The 17,741-nt window shown below is 34.2% G+C and overlaps 1 protein-coding gene across 1 annotated transcript in view; it reads right to left on the bottom strand.

Annotated features, from left to right (window-relative positions):
- The window catches only part of LOC144453585 (pyruvate carboxylase, mitochondrial-like), a 32,783-nt gene extending 21,049 nt beyond the window's left edge, over positions 1-11,734 (bottom strand). Inside the window, exons 1-5 of the mRNA XM_078144907.1 lie at positions 11,382-11,734; positions 5,228-5,445; positions 2,961-3,145; positions 1,773-1,938; positions 1,241-1,386 (exon numbers count right to left, since the gene is read on the bottom strand). Of these exons, the coding sequence (XP_078001033.1) occupies positions 1,241-1,386; positions 1,773-1,938; positions 2,961-3,145; positions 5,228-5,387 (657 nt within the window). The 5' untranslated portion in view covers positions 5,388-5,445; positions 11,382-11,734. The remainder of the gene's footprint in view (positions 1-1,240; positions 1,387-1,772; positions 1,939-2,960; positions 3,146-5,227; positions 5,446-11,381) is intronic.
- Between the last annotated feature and the right edge of the window lie 6,007 nt (positions 11,735-17,741).

Raw genomic sequence — 17,741 nt, 5'->3', positions numbered from 1 at the left:
AGTATAGAGACTAGTCACAAAACTATGTTAATACTGTCACCTGGCTTTGCACAAAGTGAGTGGTGTTATTTTGAGATGAGAATGGCACAGGATCATTTATTTGAACAGAAGAGAAATCTCCTCCTCCTTGTGTTGTTGCATAAAATTCCTGATAATGACATGCCAAGAGTTTTACGAAAGATGTTACTAACCCAGAAATATATCAAATGGACTGAAAATGAAGTTGGGCAAAGACTTTTCTGGGAGAAACTAAAAGTTTCATTGAGATCTGAGAACAGAGTTAACCGAGTTGCAGACATGTGAGATGGGTAATTCATTAATATTGATATCTTATTTACATTGTACAAAGATTATTTGACATTGTACAAAGATTATATATACTTTATGGAATAATAGACTTAGAAGTTTGTTATGATAGCTAAATATCATGTACAGGAATGTATAATATATAGTTACTTTGGAATGGTAAATTGGAAACAAATGTGATGTATTAATCTGTCTACTACTGAGGTTGATCACTTTCAAGTAGTAGACAATATTCATGTCTTTCTTTGTCAGTATGCAATGTATTGTCCAGATGAGAGTTTATGTTATGTATGCTGTATTGTTTTGATGCAATTATGAGCAAACATTTCGGTGTTTGTTTTGATGCACTTATGAGCAAACATTTTGGTGTTTGTACTGATGCAATTATGAGCAAACATTTTGGTGTTTGTAATGATGCAATTATGAGCAAACATGTTGGTGTTTGTACTGATGCAATTATGAGCAAACATTTTGGTGTTTGTACTGATGTGATTATGAGCAAACATGTTGGTGTTTGTACTGATGCAATTATGAGCAAACATTTTGGTGTTTGTAATGATGTGATTATGAGCAAACATTTTGGTGTTTGTAATGATGCAATTATGAGCAAACATTTTGGTGTTTGTAATGATGTGATTATGAGCAAACATTTTGGTGTTTGTGCTTCTATACCCTTTGATCTTTTCCAGACTTTCAAAATACAGTTTTACTCACACAATAAACAATGAACATAAATTTCATGTGTTTAACTTTTTTTTCATCTCATGAATGTGAACTCTCATACCAAGACGTCCTCCCTTACCTCAAGATTCCTGACAACGCTCATACCAAGACCTCCTCCCTTACCTCAAGATTCCTGACAACTCTCATACTGCGACCTCCTCCCTTACCTCAAGATTCCTGACAACTCTCATACCAAGACCTCCTCCCTTACCTCAAGATTCCTGACAACTCTCATACCACGACCACCTCCACCATATGCAGCCTTCAACATAACAGGCATTCCATATTGCTGACAAAACTGTTGTGCCTCATCTGCTGATGTGACAGGACCATCTGTACCAGGAACCACAGGAACACCTATACCATAGTGATAAATTAAAGGTAAGAGATGGAACCATCACCAAAAATATGCGAACTGAATAAATATTCCTTTTTTAAAAAATTACGAGAAAGTGTTTGTTTTCTCCTCATTGTACAAAATCGTGTAAAATATTGTTTTTCTTCAAATATGTACATGTACATATCAAGAAGGGATCTTTCAAGTACGTGTAAATACATTCCTTTTTGATAAAATTCTGCAGTGACACAAACATCAGCTTCACTGCTACACTACTAGCCAGGTTTAGTAGGGTATATAGTTTGCTGTGTGTCAGTGCATTGTCTTGTAGTCTCAGGTAGCCCGGCCCACTGCAAAACATTCCTGCAATACACATTCAGCTATTGCAAGACTTCAACACAAGTACCTGACTCAATGGCCATTTTCCTAGCCTGTACTTTGTCACCCATCTTGTGTACAACATCTGGAGTTGGGCCAATAAAGCGTATTCCTTCATCAATGACAGCCTTGGCAAAATCTGCTCTTTCTGATAGAAACCCATATCCTGGATGAATGGCATCAACATCATTTTCCTGGAAATATAGGACAACAGAAAATAAAATTTGTTCTTAATATGATGTATGTCTCCTATTGCATTATTTATCATGGTAAATATGTGGAGTCATGATGGCTGAATAGTGACGATTGTGTTGCAGTCAGCCAAGTTGGGGACCTGGTAGGACAGTGGTTGTTATGTAAATTGATTAATCCTATGCCATCATAGAGACTTAATTGATTGAGGGTGAAGAAAGGACCATTTGCTAATGGTAGTTGTAAATTACTTCAATCACAATGTAAAAATGAGCTCTATAAAAAGTAAAATTATTATTATTATAAACATAATTGTGAAATCAAAGCTGTTGTACGTAGTCATCATCACCATTGCCATCATCATTCCCCCCACCACCACCACCACCACCACCACCACCACCACCATCACTATCACCCCCATCACCACCACCATCACTATCACCACCATCACTACCACTACCACCACCACCACCACCACCACCACCACCACCACCACCACCACCACCACCATCATCATCGGCATTGTCATCACCATCACTATCACCATGTACGAGTACATTGTATTTTAAAATAGAATCATTCCATAGCCATTCATAAAAACTCTAGGCAAGTCTACTATTAAATATATCATCAATCCCCAATCTAATGATGATTAAATCAAATTTATTGTCAAGAGCTAAGTGATGATTTTATATGACAATGGCAAAATACAAAGTATGGTAATGTTCAAATTTTAAAAGAATCTCTAAACTTCTGAAATTGTGCATGAACAATATTGTAATTTTTTTTTCATTTATAATACAAGGCAATGTACATATATTTATATTTGAGTTAGATTTGTTTTCTGTTTGAAAGCAACACTTGTAGCATATATATTTTCATTATAAAGTGATACTAGTATTTCATTTTCCTCCATGATTATGATTTGTGAAAAAAAATGCATATTTCTTTCTTTAAATTTCAAATGCCAGATTTCTGACAGATTTTGGCACAATAAAGAATGAATACTTGTCATCACACTTACCTGAGCTATTTGTACAATCTCGGGAATATTGAGGTAAGCTGCCACTGGAGGGAGCCCTTTACCAACCAAGTAGGCTTCATCAGCCTTGACTCTGTGCATGTGTTGTGCATCTTGTTCAGAGTACAAAGCTACAGTACGAATACCTAACTCAGTACAGGCTCTGAAAACACGAATTGCTATTTCACCTAGGAATTAAATCAGAAAAAAAACACATTTGTACATTCTGTATTCATTTGAGACTGTTTGTTATTTCCCTTTCCAGTAATTCCTAGCATCCAAAGATTAAGTCTGCAGTATAGATAAGAATGTGATCAACTATAATTTTAAGGTTTGACATTGTGTAATGGGCTAGATTGGTTTTATTGTATTTTGGTTAAAATATGCTACCATTGTCACTGAGTATTCAAATGGAAGCAATTCTATTTAGTTAATACGTAGGGGACAGAGTTCCAACCACTGCTTTGACTTTGGTGTTTTTGCTTATCTTGCAAAAAAGGTGGAAAATCCAGCAAACTCTAAACTTTCATTGTATTTTAATCTTTTAGGGTAACCCTGGTATAAAGAATGGAAAGTGTGAGTTGAATTTACTGTCCAATAACCTTATCAGAGATGTGTACTTTCAAGATCTTGAACAAATATGGATACATATAAAAATATGATCACCATATTTTACTAAATCTCTATAAAATTATCTATCTTGACTCCCCAAATTATTCAAGGGATCATATACAATGTACTCTAAGACTACACATACACTGTTTTTTGTCTGATAAGGTGACCTTTATAGTATTCACCCAATCTATTCTACATATCTACAACATGTTATAACACAACAATATCATTCCAACCAAAACAAAACAATGAGTATGAAACATAGTCAATGAACTCAATGTGGATGATGATTACCCTATTCATATATCTATGAATGTCTCTTTGTTGTAACAGAATAAAATAGATATGGGAATCTTTTGAAGCATATTGCCACTGGCAGAGGGTGGATATAAATAGTCGCTACAAAATATGTCTCCCAGCAGTATCAAGATTTGTTCGACTGTACTACATTTTTTAATTATCAAGTATCAAACACATTTTACGTAATAGACAAGCCATCCAAATAATCCCTCAACAAAGAGCCTTGGAAAAGAATTCTAATAAATGTATTACATAGCAAATTTAACTTTCATTTGACATTTTTCAGAAATATATTTTCTTATTTTTGTTGGGGAGAAAAAAAAGTACATAATCCAATATGCTACTGTTGCTGTATAAAGACCTTATCTACTGACAGATGAAAATGAAAGATATTATATACAACTGTAGTACAAGAAATCAAAGATAACAAAATAAAAAGGTGAACTGAGTGTAAAACTATGCATAATTTATTTGAAATATGAGAGCTTGTAATAAGGGGGGGGGACTGCTGTGGTATATTCTTTGAACAATTTATGTCAATAATTTGTACAATTTGTGGAAGTCACTGATCACTTTATTAAATATAATTATATTATAGTCAAAAATGCCGGAATTTACCTTGATGAAAACAATAACAAATAATTAATATTCATAAATTCACATCATTTAATATCTCCCAAGTCAATAGCTCTTAGCTTATCAAAAGTATGTTATGGGTATTGGTTAAAATGTCTGTAGTCATTTCCCAATTTATGTTGGTATCTTTGTCTAAAAAATAGGGTATTCTCTGCGATATTGCAAAGAATAAATGTGATATTCACATAAACAAGGTACTCTCCCAGTGGCATCATATTTGATATTCAGTTTAACAATAACTGTGTATATTATTTATGGTTGAATATCAATAATAACTATATATACTATACAGACAATACATATATATTGATTACATCTTTCTGAAAAAATTGCAGGATCACATAATTTGTTATATCAATCATGAATGGATGATATCTTCTCAATGACAAAATGATCATACACAAACTCAACTTGTTTTGTCTACCATGTTGTTCATCAAGTGCTATAAGGTAGCCTGGTTGGATATTTTTCAGTTAATTTTGTTAACATTAATAGCAGATTTATTAGAGGGGGATAAAACATGTACAATGTTTGAACATCTTGCTATTTTTATTAAATAAATAGTTTATTACAGTGACCTTCCATTCACCTCTCAATATTATTTAAACTCAGTGAAATGGTGACATTTATCTACTAAAACACAAAATAAATAATGTCCTTTCTATACTATTCTATCACAGTTTCCTGGGAGTACACAACACAACACAACACCATCTCACCTCTGTTTGCTACCATCAATTTCTGGATTGGTTTGTTTGCTTCAGTGCTGTATCTCTTGTTGCCATGGTAGCAGCTCCCTAGCTTATATCTGGGTAGGACAGATAAGTTTCTAAGACAGTGTTTTGGGAGAGAACTTGTCTTGGCATACAGCTGAAACATTGTTACCTGCTGTTAGTTTTGCCACTCTTTGATAGATTCTGTATGCAAGTTGTAAACCCTGTGAAAATATGAAAAAAGAAACATTATGAAAATAAAGGTTTAGGACATGACCTCTGAAAATAAACAAATACATCTTAAAAAGACATACAGGCAAAAAGATGTTCTTTTGAATTGAAAAAGTACGGATAAGAAATAAATATCATTATTATTATTATTATTATTATGGTATATAAATATATTTCATTTCTTTTATGCTCAGCAAGTTCTTCAAATGATATCATAGATCTCACATCTATACCTAAGTTTTACATGTTTCATTTTATCATATTTTCAATGAAAGCTAAATTATGCACATAAATACTCTAGACTAGGATAGACAGACAGCCACTAGAGGTCAAAATGTAACATATTTTGAGTGATTAACATCCTACACAGGCAAGGCAGGTGTTTTACTAAAACAAAGTTGCAGTTTGAATACAATCCTTAGCTACTCTGTTAAGATTTCACCTGTCCTCAATACATGTAACTATTTACATAAATCACAATGTATCAATATATACAGTCAGAGTGCATGGCTACATTTTGTAGCTACACTTTCATAATCTTCCCTCTGACTGAGAAGTGAAGTGTACCATGTGACCAATTAAGTACCATTTCTACTGATGACTAATTGCCTTATTGCAATTTACAGTTCTTTGTTGAATTCATAATACAGTACATCACTAATGGCATTATTATAGTCATGTGTTAGTAATTAGACAATGTGGATGATCTACTCAAAACACATTCTGTAACAATTAACACTCCTTGCAATCACTGTTACAGCCTTGATGACTATAAATTATATTTGTGACTGATAGAGTCGTTATAATTTTAATATAGTTCTGCCCATTCACTAAACTAGAAACTGAAGGTTCTTATTAAAGAAGTTCAAAATGATGAAATGGTGAAATTTCACAGTTTCAGGATAGTGTAGCTGTGTTGTGATTTGATAACTAAAGATTTATTGATAGAATGTCTAAATCCTGAAATAGCAGACATAACAACATAATAAATTATTACTAGCTACAGCAGCTTGGTGGGTCATTACAAGTACTGTACCAGCTTGTATCACAAATCCATTCTCTAAAAATCAGCTAAAGATAACCAATTTTTTAACCTCAAATTTTCACACTACCAGTTGGCTGTACAACAAAGATTTGATGAAATTGTTCTATAGGTACATTTATTTCTTGAGAAAACAGAGAATGGGGTTGATTTGGATACTGTACATGTATAACTACAACTCAAATCCAGTCATAGCTGAAATCGGTTACCTCGAGCTGATCGGTCCTCGGTGACTTCCAGGTCAGCTAAAGGTAACTGATTTTCATTTTTGTTTCAATAAATCAACAAGAAGGATTACTAAAATTGTCACCACACAGAATAAGGTTGATTTTGATGGCTCAACTATCTATTTAAAGCATCAGTTGTATGCAATGACTATCAACAAAATGGCAGCATGGATGCATCTCACTGCGCATTCAAATTGTTGATGCCTGTTAGCTTGTTTTCACTGTTCACAATAACTTTAACCTTTTAAGGTACTGTGGTGCAACATAATAGTAATAATAACGCACCTATAACCCTATTGTACAATCAACAGAATAATGTGGTTGCCTGGTAGTCATTCTACACAGCCAATAATTTGGCAGAGACGATCGTTTTTCATACCTTTTTGCAAATAATTTATTCCACTTCTGTAAATGAGATATAGCAGATATGAAATTCACAATTTACAAGATTTCATAATTTTAGACATTTTGTAATAATAGTACCTAGCAGGGATACAAACAATGACCTTGTCATGGGTAAAGTCTGTTGTTACCTGCCTTTCATATTTTGCACCAAGGTCACTATAGTGCCAAACAGGCATCACATTACATTAACTCAAACACCAATTTTAGAAAATTACAAAAATAGCAGTACAGGAACGATTTTGGTGATTTTTGGCTGATGCATTGTGATGCCAATATTAAGGTTGAAAACCCCATACACATGGATACAACATATGTGGGTAGCCTACTGATGCTGATGCAGTGCAGTGTTAGCCTAGAAGTGATACTCATCAATGACAACAACTTCAAAAGAGCACTGTCATTGTCAACTTTATCTGTATATATTTGAGTTGTGACTGAGTCATTGTAAATATTTGCAAGACGGTGACCAAATCTGACATCCTAGGAATTATAAACCACCATATCTATCACGTCACAAAAGATGTTTTAATCTAATTTGATACAACATTCATTCATCTCCATGCACTGCTGCCACAAAATATCAAGTCATGCATACATAATGTTAATAGAAATGAAACTGTAGAGAGAACTGTACACAAATTTCCACAAATTCTCACCTCTATATCATATACAAGTATCCCACAATAAAAACTTTGGAAATTCTATCAGCTGACACATACTATTGAATGGATACAATGCCACAAAGGAAAAGGTCAAAGGTGAACAACCAGAAAGGTTATAGTGTCTTATGGCATGTATGATGTAGAGGCTTAGAAGACATAATATTTATGATCCAAATGCAAAGCTAGGTAGTTAATGAACTTTATTTGACCTGACAACATGTTATTACATCCTGTGATAGGTTTTTAGTCTGGGTCATACTTTAAGTATCTGTAGCTAAGGATTTGGTATGTGTATGTGATAGCAAGGTGACCTTCATCAGCTAGTGTTGGGTATTATTAGTATTGTACAAATCTGTCACTTGAATCCTCTCAGGTACAATACATTTATGCACGTACACCAAATATCATGAATATCATGAATTTTAAGGTCACAATGTGTATTGTATAACTTGAAAAAGAAGTATAATAATAATCTTTATTTATACTGGATAGTTCTTTAAGTATAACTGTATATCAACACTTGTCTCCCAAGAAGTCCAGTGAGGGCCATCCCCTCATGGGTACAGTGTTAATGCAGGAGGAAACCGGAGTACCCAGGGAAAACCTGCGCTGTTCGGTAGAGTCAAACTGAACGACACTCTTCTTACTTACGTCGCTGAACGGGGTTCGAACCCCAACCGCAGTGGTAAGAGGCAAGTGGTTTAACCACTCGGCCAGCGACAACACTTAGTAGGACAATCTTCAATGAATTTGATGTGCAGGTTTATAGTTAATCTTGAAGATGTCTTTGAAGGCAGCAACGGCCAAAAAAGTACCATGTACATGTTGCTAAGACATCAGACATCATCACTTACTGTATTCAAAACTTATGGCAATACAAATCAAACTATAAACAAATGTAAAAGTTATACAATACATGTACGGATGATACAAAAATAAATATATCAATAGACTGGCAATTATACATGAATATCTGCAGTGTGTTTAATTTTAATTGATGTGTTTTTATGTATCCACCTGCATGTTTTACAATCCTGTTATCATTAGGTTTAACTAATATATTTGTCTGCTAATAATTCCTTACATTGCTGCTATACCACATTGACTGTGAATTCTACTGGTATGTTGGAATTGTAAACATAACTTATTCTCAGCTGGAGCTCTATAAGATCAAAGTATGAATTACTGCAATGGCAATGTGACCTTGTTATTGTCAGCACAAATTGTCACTATGTTTCTGTCACTTTCAACATAATGCAAACATTTATGTCGTAATTTATTGAAAAATTATACAAAGAACTTTGTGGTTGTTATGAAATAATAATGAACAGTTTCTTGGAAAGATTCTTGTTCTGAATGAGTTACAGTTAAATGATCTAAGTATAAACTTCAACTGAAATCATTTTCAAAATAATGTCAGCATTTATTTTAATATTTCAATTGATGTTTGATGACCAACTGACACAAAAGATGACAGCTGCCATCCTCAACGACGCCATACACCCACTACAGTCAGCTACTTTGACAGACAACGTATGGTGAGAAGTGGAGAGTTACGTGTTCCAATGGCGACGTATATGTCATAAGCAACGTTTCAAACATTCTTTTATTCCAAGAGCTGTAACCAGTTTTTAGGGACAATTTATCAGACCAAGTGTCTAATTTTTATCTGTAATGTTTTATTCTTCTGGTCAAATTCTATGTATGTATGTATGTATGTATGTATGTATGTATGTATGTATGTATGTATGTATGTATGTATGTATGTATGTATGTATGTATGTATGTATGTATTATTTTAATTTGTTCAATAGTATTGCTTTATTTATTTGTTTTTTTTTACAAACATATGATGTTTGTCGTTCTTGTATGTTTCAAAGCAGACATTTCAGTTTCTCCCTGTGAGAGTAATAAATATATTGTATTGTATTGTATTGTATTGTATTGTATTGTATTGTATTGTATGTCATGATTTATTGAAAAATTACAAAGACCTTTGTTATTGGCAAGTTATTTAAATATTAATTAGCAGTTTCTCAACAAAATACAATTCTTGTTCCATATGGGCTGCTGAATGGTCAGAGTATAAATTTCACGAATTGAAGGTTACAGAGACCAATACTTCAGGTGATGAAAGGTAGTCCAAATGGCTCATTTATTCATGATACTGAAACATTTACTGAATATTGTACAAATTTTGTACAAACTATTACTAATCAATTAAAAATTAATGAACCAAAGCACTAGCATAACATAATTCTATGTCTTTGATATTGTAATGTTTTACATTACAAAGGTAGGTATAGCTTTCTCAAATATGAATTATAATTGTATAGGGATTAAAATAACAAAATAAAGGACAGCTGATGCAATATGTGGGTGTGGCAGAGGTGTAACTGGCTGTTTGTCCAATCACAACAAGGGGTCAAATGGTTTAGTATAGTATGTCTTGTTTATAATGGTGACTTGTTTATTGTATGGTAAAAAATGTATTTTAAACAATATCCAACGTCATGAATTGTAATATATTGTATGGTACATCATAAACAATGGCCAATATCATGAATTGTAATATACTGTATGCCACATAACAATGGCCAATGTTATAGGTTTGTGGTCAGATTTTAGCACATTTCCATATTCACTATTGCTCCATTGAAATTCAATGAATCATGACACAGTGGATATGTCAGCGTTACAAACAATGTGACACTGATAGAATAAAAGTTACATGCAGTCTGTTCAATACTTTCCTTTGGTTTTCTTTAACTTTAATAGCCCTAGTGAGTCAGGTGCTAATTCTCAATGAACTCAATGACAATGATTTGGATTGGAAAATGACACAATCTGTTGAACAACTTTGAAAAATCCAAACAAGAAATGTCAGTACATCTATCTGTGCACATCTATTCATCTGTCTGTCTGTCTGTCTGTCTGTCTGTCTGTCTGTCTGTCTGTCTGTCTGTCTGTCTCTCTGTCTGTCTCTCTGTCTGTCTGCCTTTCTCTACATACAAAAACACACAAATAAGACCTGAATGGCCAAATCACAGCTCAAAACGTTTATAGAAGTTCTGAGTAGCTTTTGCCCTGTTAACAAGCATCATCAGGTCAGCAAAAAAATACATGCAAATGTATATCCATAGTGTTGGTATATATCCATTGAATAAACATAGAATAACATAACTATATTATTATAATTGATGTAAATAGATAAACATATCATAGTACACCATTTAGTCTTTTTATACAAACAAAAACTCGTGTGTTATGTGGACGTGGCATTAACATTTGCAAATGAAGACATCCCAAACTTATTTACATGACAATTTCGCACAGCAAACAAAAACAATGTTCACTCTCATGTTATATAACTACCATTGCATTTGTCATGTACATACCATATTATCACGTCGAACACCTTTATATAAATGAGACAGTTAAATTAGTGTAAGTTTACGGTCTCGATTCCAGTGATTTGGCCTCGATAGTGAGAGTCTGAGGTACAGTGCTCACGAAAAGTTACGCCAAGCCACATCATGGAGGGTATTTAAAAGATGTTGATGTCTGTGAAAATACATAGCAGTCTACGTTACCTCTTTATATATTTCAACTCAAATAGCCACTAGCTAGATACCGATCCAAGAAACGTGTTGTCCGTGTCCTGTACGGACCGCTTGACCTCGACGCCCTTTGATCGATCCGTGGAAGATGACGAACACGTACACGTTTCACGTACGCGGTCGGCAGAACATGGAAAGGGGAGCCCAGCAGCTGATAACAGAATCTGACCCCGACCGGCGAGTACACTCAGGGTGATTACAACTATTGTAACTGATGGAACACTTTTGAATCTTCTGAATGAAATCTGTTAGAGACCGAACGATGAAATTTGCCAACGTTCCAGCTCAAACTTTAAGAGGAGGGTAGTATGCAAATACCATGTCACGGGTCATGAAGAGGTTGCGTGATCAGAGTGATCCTTACGAGTGTGAAGCTACCATCATATTCATATTCATATTCATTTTCAAAAGTTGACCCCTAAGCTCAATCTCAATATGATGATGGCTTCACACGTTCATCATCAGATTCGAAGTCTTCCGAATGGGTACGAATGCGAGTTCGGCAAATCACATAAAACCGTCATTGGCAGGTTGAAATCATGCGATTGTGATTACTTTTCACTTGAATTGCATGGATTTGCATGCTCCCTTTTTATTTTTGCCAGAGTATCCAATTTGCTCCATGAATTACTGTTGTCATGGACCATTATTTTTTAACAGCAGCAAGTTCGAATCTGTTGATGACAGTCCGGTTGTTGGTGATTTCTCTACTCACATCGACGAGCGAGCAAGCATAGTTGAGATCATGGAAAGGTAAATATATCAGTCGAGTTGATTTCTTACATTAGCTTTCATAAGATCAGTTGTTACTTGGCGAAAACATTCGTGGTCTAAGGCTTTCGTCACGATCGAGGTCTCATCACGGAAAGTAGTTGTACTTTGCGGGTTGCAATACTCCCATGATCTTTGTTTTTGTTTACAACTTACAAGCAAATATTACATCATGTAGTGGTTGATGTACTAATACTATACTTGTAATTGTTCAGTTCCCCTCAGACCAGTGTTTTGGCCGTAACTAATAGTTACTATTAGGACTAACCTATATGAAAGGAGCCAGCTGGTCCTTCATGTAATTATCTGAACATACCTACAACTTGAAAAGTATTGTATTTTGAAAATGTATGTTGATTCACAGACAGTGGAGCACTGTCTATGGTTGATTGTTGCTCTACATCATCATGTTACCCTTAAAGTTCAACATACGCGATGACCACTTAACAGTATTGTTGTGTGTACATCTACGATCATAAAGTTACATTGTAATGATTCCATTTTGTAACCGCAAACAACATAAACATGATTTCTTCTTTTTGGTGCTACATTAGCTGGTGAAAACCCAATGATAAGAACAATGCTACAACTCAAACTGAACTTCCTGTTTTTGTATCTGCTCACATGAATGAATTATTTTCATTCATAGCATAGAATGATTTTGATAAATTAATCAAAAAGATTTTAACACATAGATAATACCTCTGAACTGTTCGACTGTAATTCTTGTATGCTTTGGAATCTAACTCATCACGAAGCAGTTTCATAGCACACATTTGCACTTTTTCACATTTTTCAATCACTTGACTGAAGTATTAGAATGACAGAAGAATACCATGAAATCCACATCATATGATAAACATACAAATTATTACATTATACAAGATTTCTGATACTAATGTGGCTATTGTATTGGTGTACCGTTATTTTATACATACTTTGAAAAAAGTTTTACATTTCAAATATCATTATCCTTATTTTTGTAGAATCACTCAATGGCATGTTCTAAACAAAACTCTATGTACATATTTAATCAATAATCATCTGATAACGTTTCATGCTGAAATATATTATAAGGAACAACTACCCTGAATAACCTGATAATGAGAAAGGAATTTCATGTACATTTTTATTATATGTCACATATGTTGGACCACCCCATTATGCATTGTTTTGTTCAGTTTCCATAACAAGTTCAACTACTAGGCTTCAAAATATTTATGTATACTAGTACATTGACAGATATCACTAAGTCATCAATAAGTGAGAAAGAGGGAGAGGCAAGAGAGTGGAGGGGCAATTGGAGATATATTAAAGGGAGGGAGGGGAGACAGACAGAGAAACAAGTGCTTACAGTGAAGTTACACTCTATGTAATTTCTCAACCAAAGAAACATTGTAATGTTTATTTATTACTACAAAGTTGTTCTAAAATCATGTCACATTCAGTTACATAGAAGTAAAGTAGTTCTGGAGGAGTGTGTCCTCAACAAAGACTTGTATTTTTTCCCATTAACCAGTCAAAATTATAGACAAACACTGTATGTGCAAAAAAGCAGAATTTGGTTTTATTAAGGATTGGTTTCATTGAATTAATAGATGTCATATTTTCTTGCCTTTTTCAGGAATCAAGATGTACCAGAGTTACTGGTTGTGCAAGATGGTTGATTTGTAAAAGTGTGAGTGCAGCGAGCCAGACTAAAGCTATTAACTAGGGTAGCAGTAAATTATAATTTATTATTGCAGATATAGGTCATAAATAATAGGACATTGATGTAAGTCTATGCTCACAGTAGGCTCATGTTTCTGATGGGAAGGATTGAGAGAGCTAGCGAAGGGGGGGGGGGGGGGGGGGGCTCCCGCAGTCATTTGTACAGACTTCCAATGTCTCTACACTAGCTTAGTTCCAGGATTATGATCCACATGACAAAAACACCACTGGAATCATTGACTCATGTAATCTAGCAAATGTAAGAACAACACTTTTGTTTTTTAGTCAGTCTCTCTTTGTCCGCTGAAATCTTGCTTTTCGCAGTAAGATGTCCATGTTTCTGCTAATTTCAGTACAATATATGCTCAAATTGCCAAATGATATACCATACACATGTACATACTGTATATAATGGCAAGATACATTTCAGGAAACATTGTAGCCATGTATATTTTTGTAATAATGTTATTGTTGTTAAGTTAGCCAATATAAGTCATGTAATGTCAATACAATGCAAGTATTGACAAGTATCGAGCTGGTCTTACTTTTATCATTGTATTTTTAAATCATTTGTTATATATTTTATTGTGAAGCGGTTTGTTATTGTTTTGATGGAAGTCGCTATAGAAAAATAAAGTATTATTATTATTATTATTGCTTATTTTAAATAACACCAAGTGATGCTTAAGATTTTTTAAATATTTTTTTTTAAAACTTTAAAATTAATATCAGTTGTGTATTGCAACTTATTTTGTTAAGAAATAAATTTTCGAAAATGAATATTGTATTGCTTGTATTTCTGTTTTGTGGGTTTGTGATCAGTATTAACCTCCAATGGGCGACACTCAAGAGAGTTAAATCACAATTGGTTCCCTCCATCTGTCTTTCTATGCATGCACTGTCATTTCTCAGTCTTTGCACAAAGTTAACACATTATATGGGACAGATGCACATCAATTAATTTCATGACAAAGTAGTGGTCATCTGATAAAATAAATAAATAAATAAAACTCACATCTGGGCTCTCAGAAAACTGTTGTTGCCACTCTTGATTCTCTTATGCAAACTCACTGGAGACGGTGGGCCCACAAATATTTTAGTCGTAATTAAAGTAAGTGTACATATGTGATTAGGGAACAGGGAACTCAATGATCACATGACCCTTTTGATTCAAGCTGAAGGTCATAGTGGAACTTCAAGGCCATCATAATTTGTTTTGCACTTTCTCGAAACTTCCCTGAAACATTTTTGAATACTGAAATATGACTGGTAAAGCTGAAAATCAGTCTGTAAAAAGCCAAATGTACATACATTTAGAGAAATGTGAAAACAGCATTCATTTTGCATATGAAGTTGTTTTGTAGCAATAATCTGTTACCAAGACAACTGATGTCAATATTCCAAATTACACCAAAATATTAGTACATGTATACTGGATATTTGAGAATCCAAAAGTGATATAAGCATGGCAAAATGTTTTGAATGCAAGTACCTCTCTGTGTGTATATGACTTATAAAACAAAGTTGCCAGAATGTTTAGATATTTGGTTTGGATTGTACAGGGTATTGTACTGAGTGTGTACAGACTGGAGAAATCATGTTTAGGTGATCCACTTGTTTGTTCTGGTTCTCAGTACCCAACCAACCCAAATTTTCAGTTCCCACATCAAAATAAAAAAAAAATACTTTTGTTTTCTCCCACCCTTAATATTTTGCGGAACAGCAAGAATAAACAAGAATCTTGACTTGTTGATGCCATTTACATGTACATGGGGTGGTGGTGGCAACATTTGTTCACAAAGAGCATTTCTTTCATGGCGGACAGTATGAAAGCAGGGGGCTGAAATTGGGAATGGGCTTGTTACCAGGAATCCCATAAAAGTAAGATAGAGAGGAGGAAAAGGAGAGCCTGAGAAACATGAAAAAGATGATTTTTTATTCTTTATCTTTTTTAAAAATTGACTTACCGGCCCATAGTTGGCATGAAAAAGTTATGAAACACAAAAAATAGGGCCACACTTGTATCAAAAAGAGTGATTTACCATGAAACCAGCCAATGCAAGGTCATCCAGTATGATATTACATCACTCAAGTCAAGGTCTACACACACCTCATGTAAGGTACAATACAAAACTATAGTGCCATTGCCTGACTGGTGAAACGTGTGTTGGTTGTTGGCGAGGATTTTATTTAGGTTTTCTAGTTTGGAAATGTTCATACCTATACTCATGATGATCTGATAATACTTGAAGCACTTAAAATTTTAAAAATGTGATATTTTATCAAAAAAGTTCAATTTGAGGAGTACTGGGCAAATTAATCTTAAACTTGACGGAAAATTTTGTAGGTGTGTCCAGGTGAAGAATCATTCAAGCCAATAACACCTTAAAAACCTAAAATGGTATTTCTTGTCAAGAGGCTAAAACTACATAACTAAATGCGTACATGTAATTACATTAAAATTTTGTCAGAATGTTAGGGAGCAATCTAGATGAAGAAAACTGTTGATGAAACGAATACAAAATTGTTTATATACTATTTCTGAGATCTTATAAAAAAAATGTGCAACTTCAAAACTACCTGGCAGATATACATATTCAATTGAACATCCTGTTCTGATAATAACTTGAATTTCAATATCAGTTATACACAATGTCATTGACACTATTTTTTTAAATTGTTGTTTCCTATTTTTCCCCAAGTGTGTACATTTAAAATTAAAGAGTGGCCATTTTCACTAGTATTTGTCACAGAATCATACTGATAAATCCAAATTAGTTAATTAGTGTGGCTTTTATTTATACATTAACAGTAAACATATCTATGGTATTTGTTGATATTTTGCAGTCTTGTTGTGTTCAGAAATAAACTTCCAGATCCACTATACATGCAATTATCCTTTAATGACTTTCTATTCCTTTTCCAAAACTTACTCCATACTTGTCTGGGTCTGAAAAGTAAAAGAAAATTTATTGACATCAACATCACATGAATGGATACAATAGAAGAAAGTATATCACAACTATTTTGTAGAGTATACAGATATATGGGTAGTAATACACCCTCTGTTTCTGTAATTGGTATAAAAGACATATAATCTCCGTTACACTGTAATGATTGGTTGCCATGATGGTGTTATTTGGCGTAGTGTAGTTCGTAATACTATACAGTATCTGTATAGTACCTGCCACGACTCACCATAGAGAGTTATTAGGGTTAGAAACAACATGCAACAGTTGGCATCCAGACTAGGTTTGGCCATGCTTACTTAGGGATCAGAGGGTTGCTTTAGTATAGATCAATTCCTAATGATTACAACTTGTCCTGGCAAATACCGCTGACCTGAACTGAACAAGTACACGACGTAGTATTTGTAAACAAAAACAAGTACATGTGCAAATGGGAGTATCGTATGCACAACTACTTTCCGTGATGAGACCTCGATCGAGACGAAAGGCTTGGACCATGTGCACGAATGTTTTCGCCAAGTAACAACTGATCTTATGAAAGCTAATGTAAGAAATCAACTCGCCTGATATATTTACCTTTCCATGATTTCAACTATGCTTGCTCGCTCGTCGATGTGAGTAGAGAAATCACCAACAACCGGACTGTCATCAACAGATTCGAACTTGCTGCTGTTAAAAAATAATGGTCCATGACAACAGTAATTCATGGAGCAAATTGGATACTCTGGCAAAAATAAAAAGGGAGCATGCAAATCCATGCAATTCAAGTGAAAAGTAATCACAATCGCATGATTTCAACCTGCCAATGACGGTTTTATGTGATTTGCCGAACTCGCATTCGTACGCATTCGGAAGACTTCGAATCTGATGATGAACGTGTGAA

The sequence above is a fragment of the Glandiceps talaboti genome, chromosome 2, assembly GCF_964340395.1.
Source record: "Glandiceps talaboti chromosome 2, keGlaTala1.1, whole genome shotgun sequence".
In the NCBI taxonomy this organism is placed as follows: domain Eukaryota; kingdom Metazoa; phylum Hemichordata; class Enteropneusta; family Spengelidae; genus Glandiceps; species Glandiceps talaboti.
This window is presented reverse-complemented; position numbering and strand designations above follow the sequence as displayed.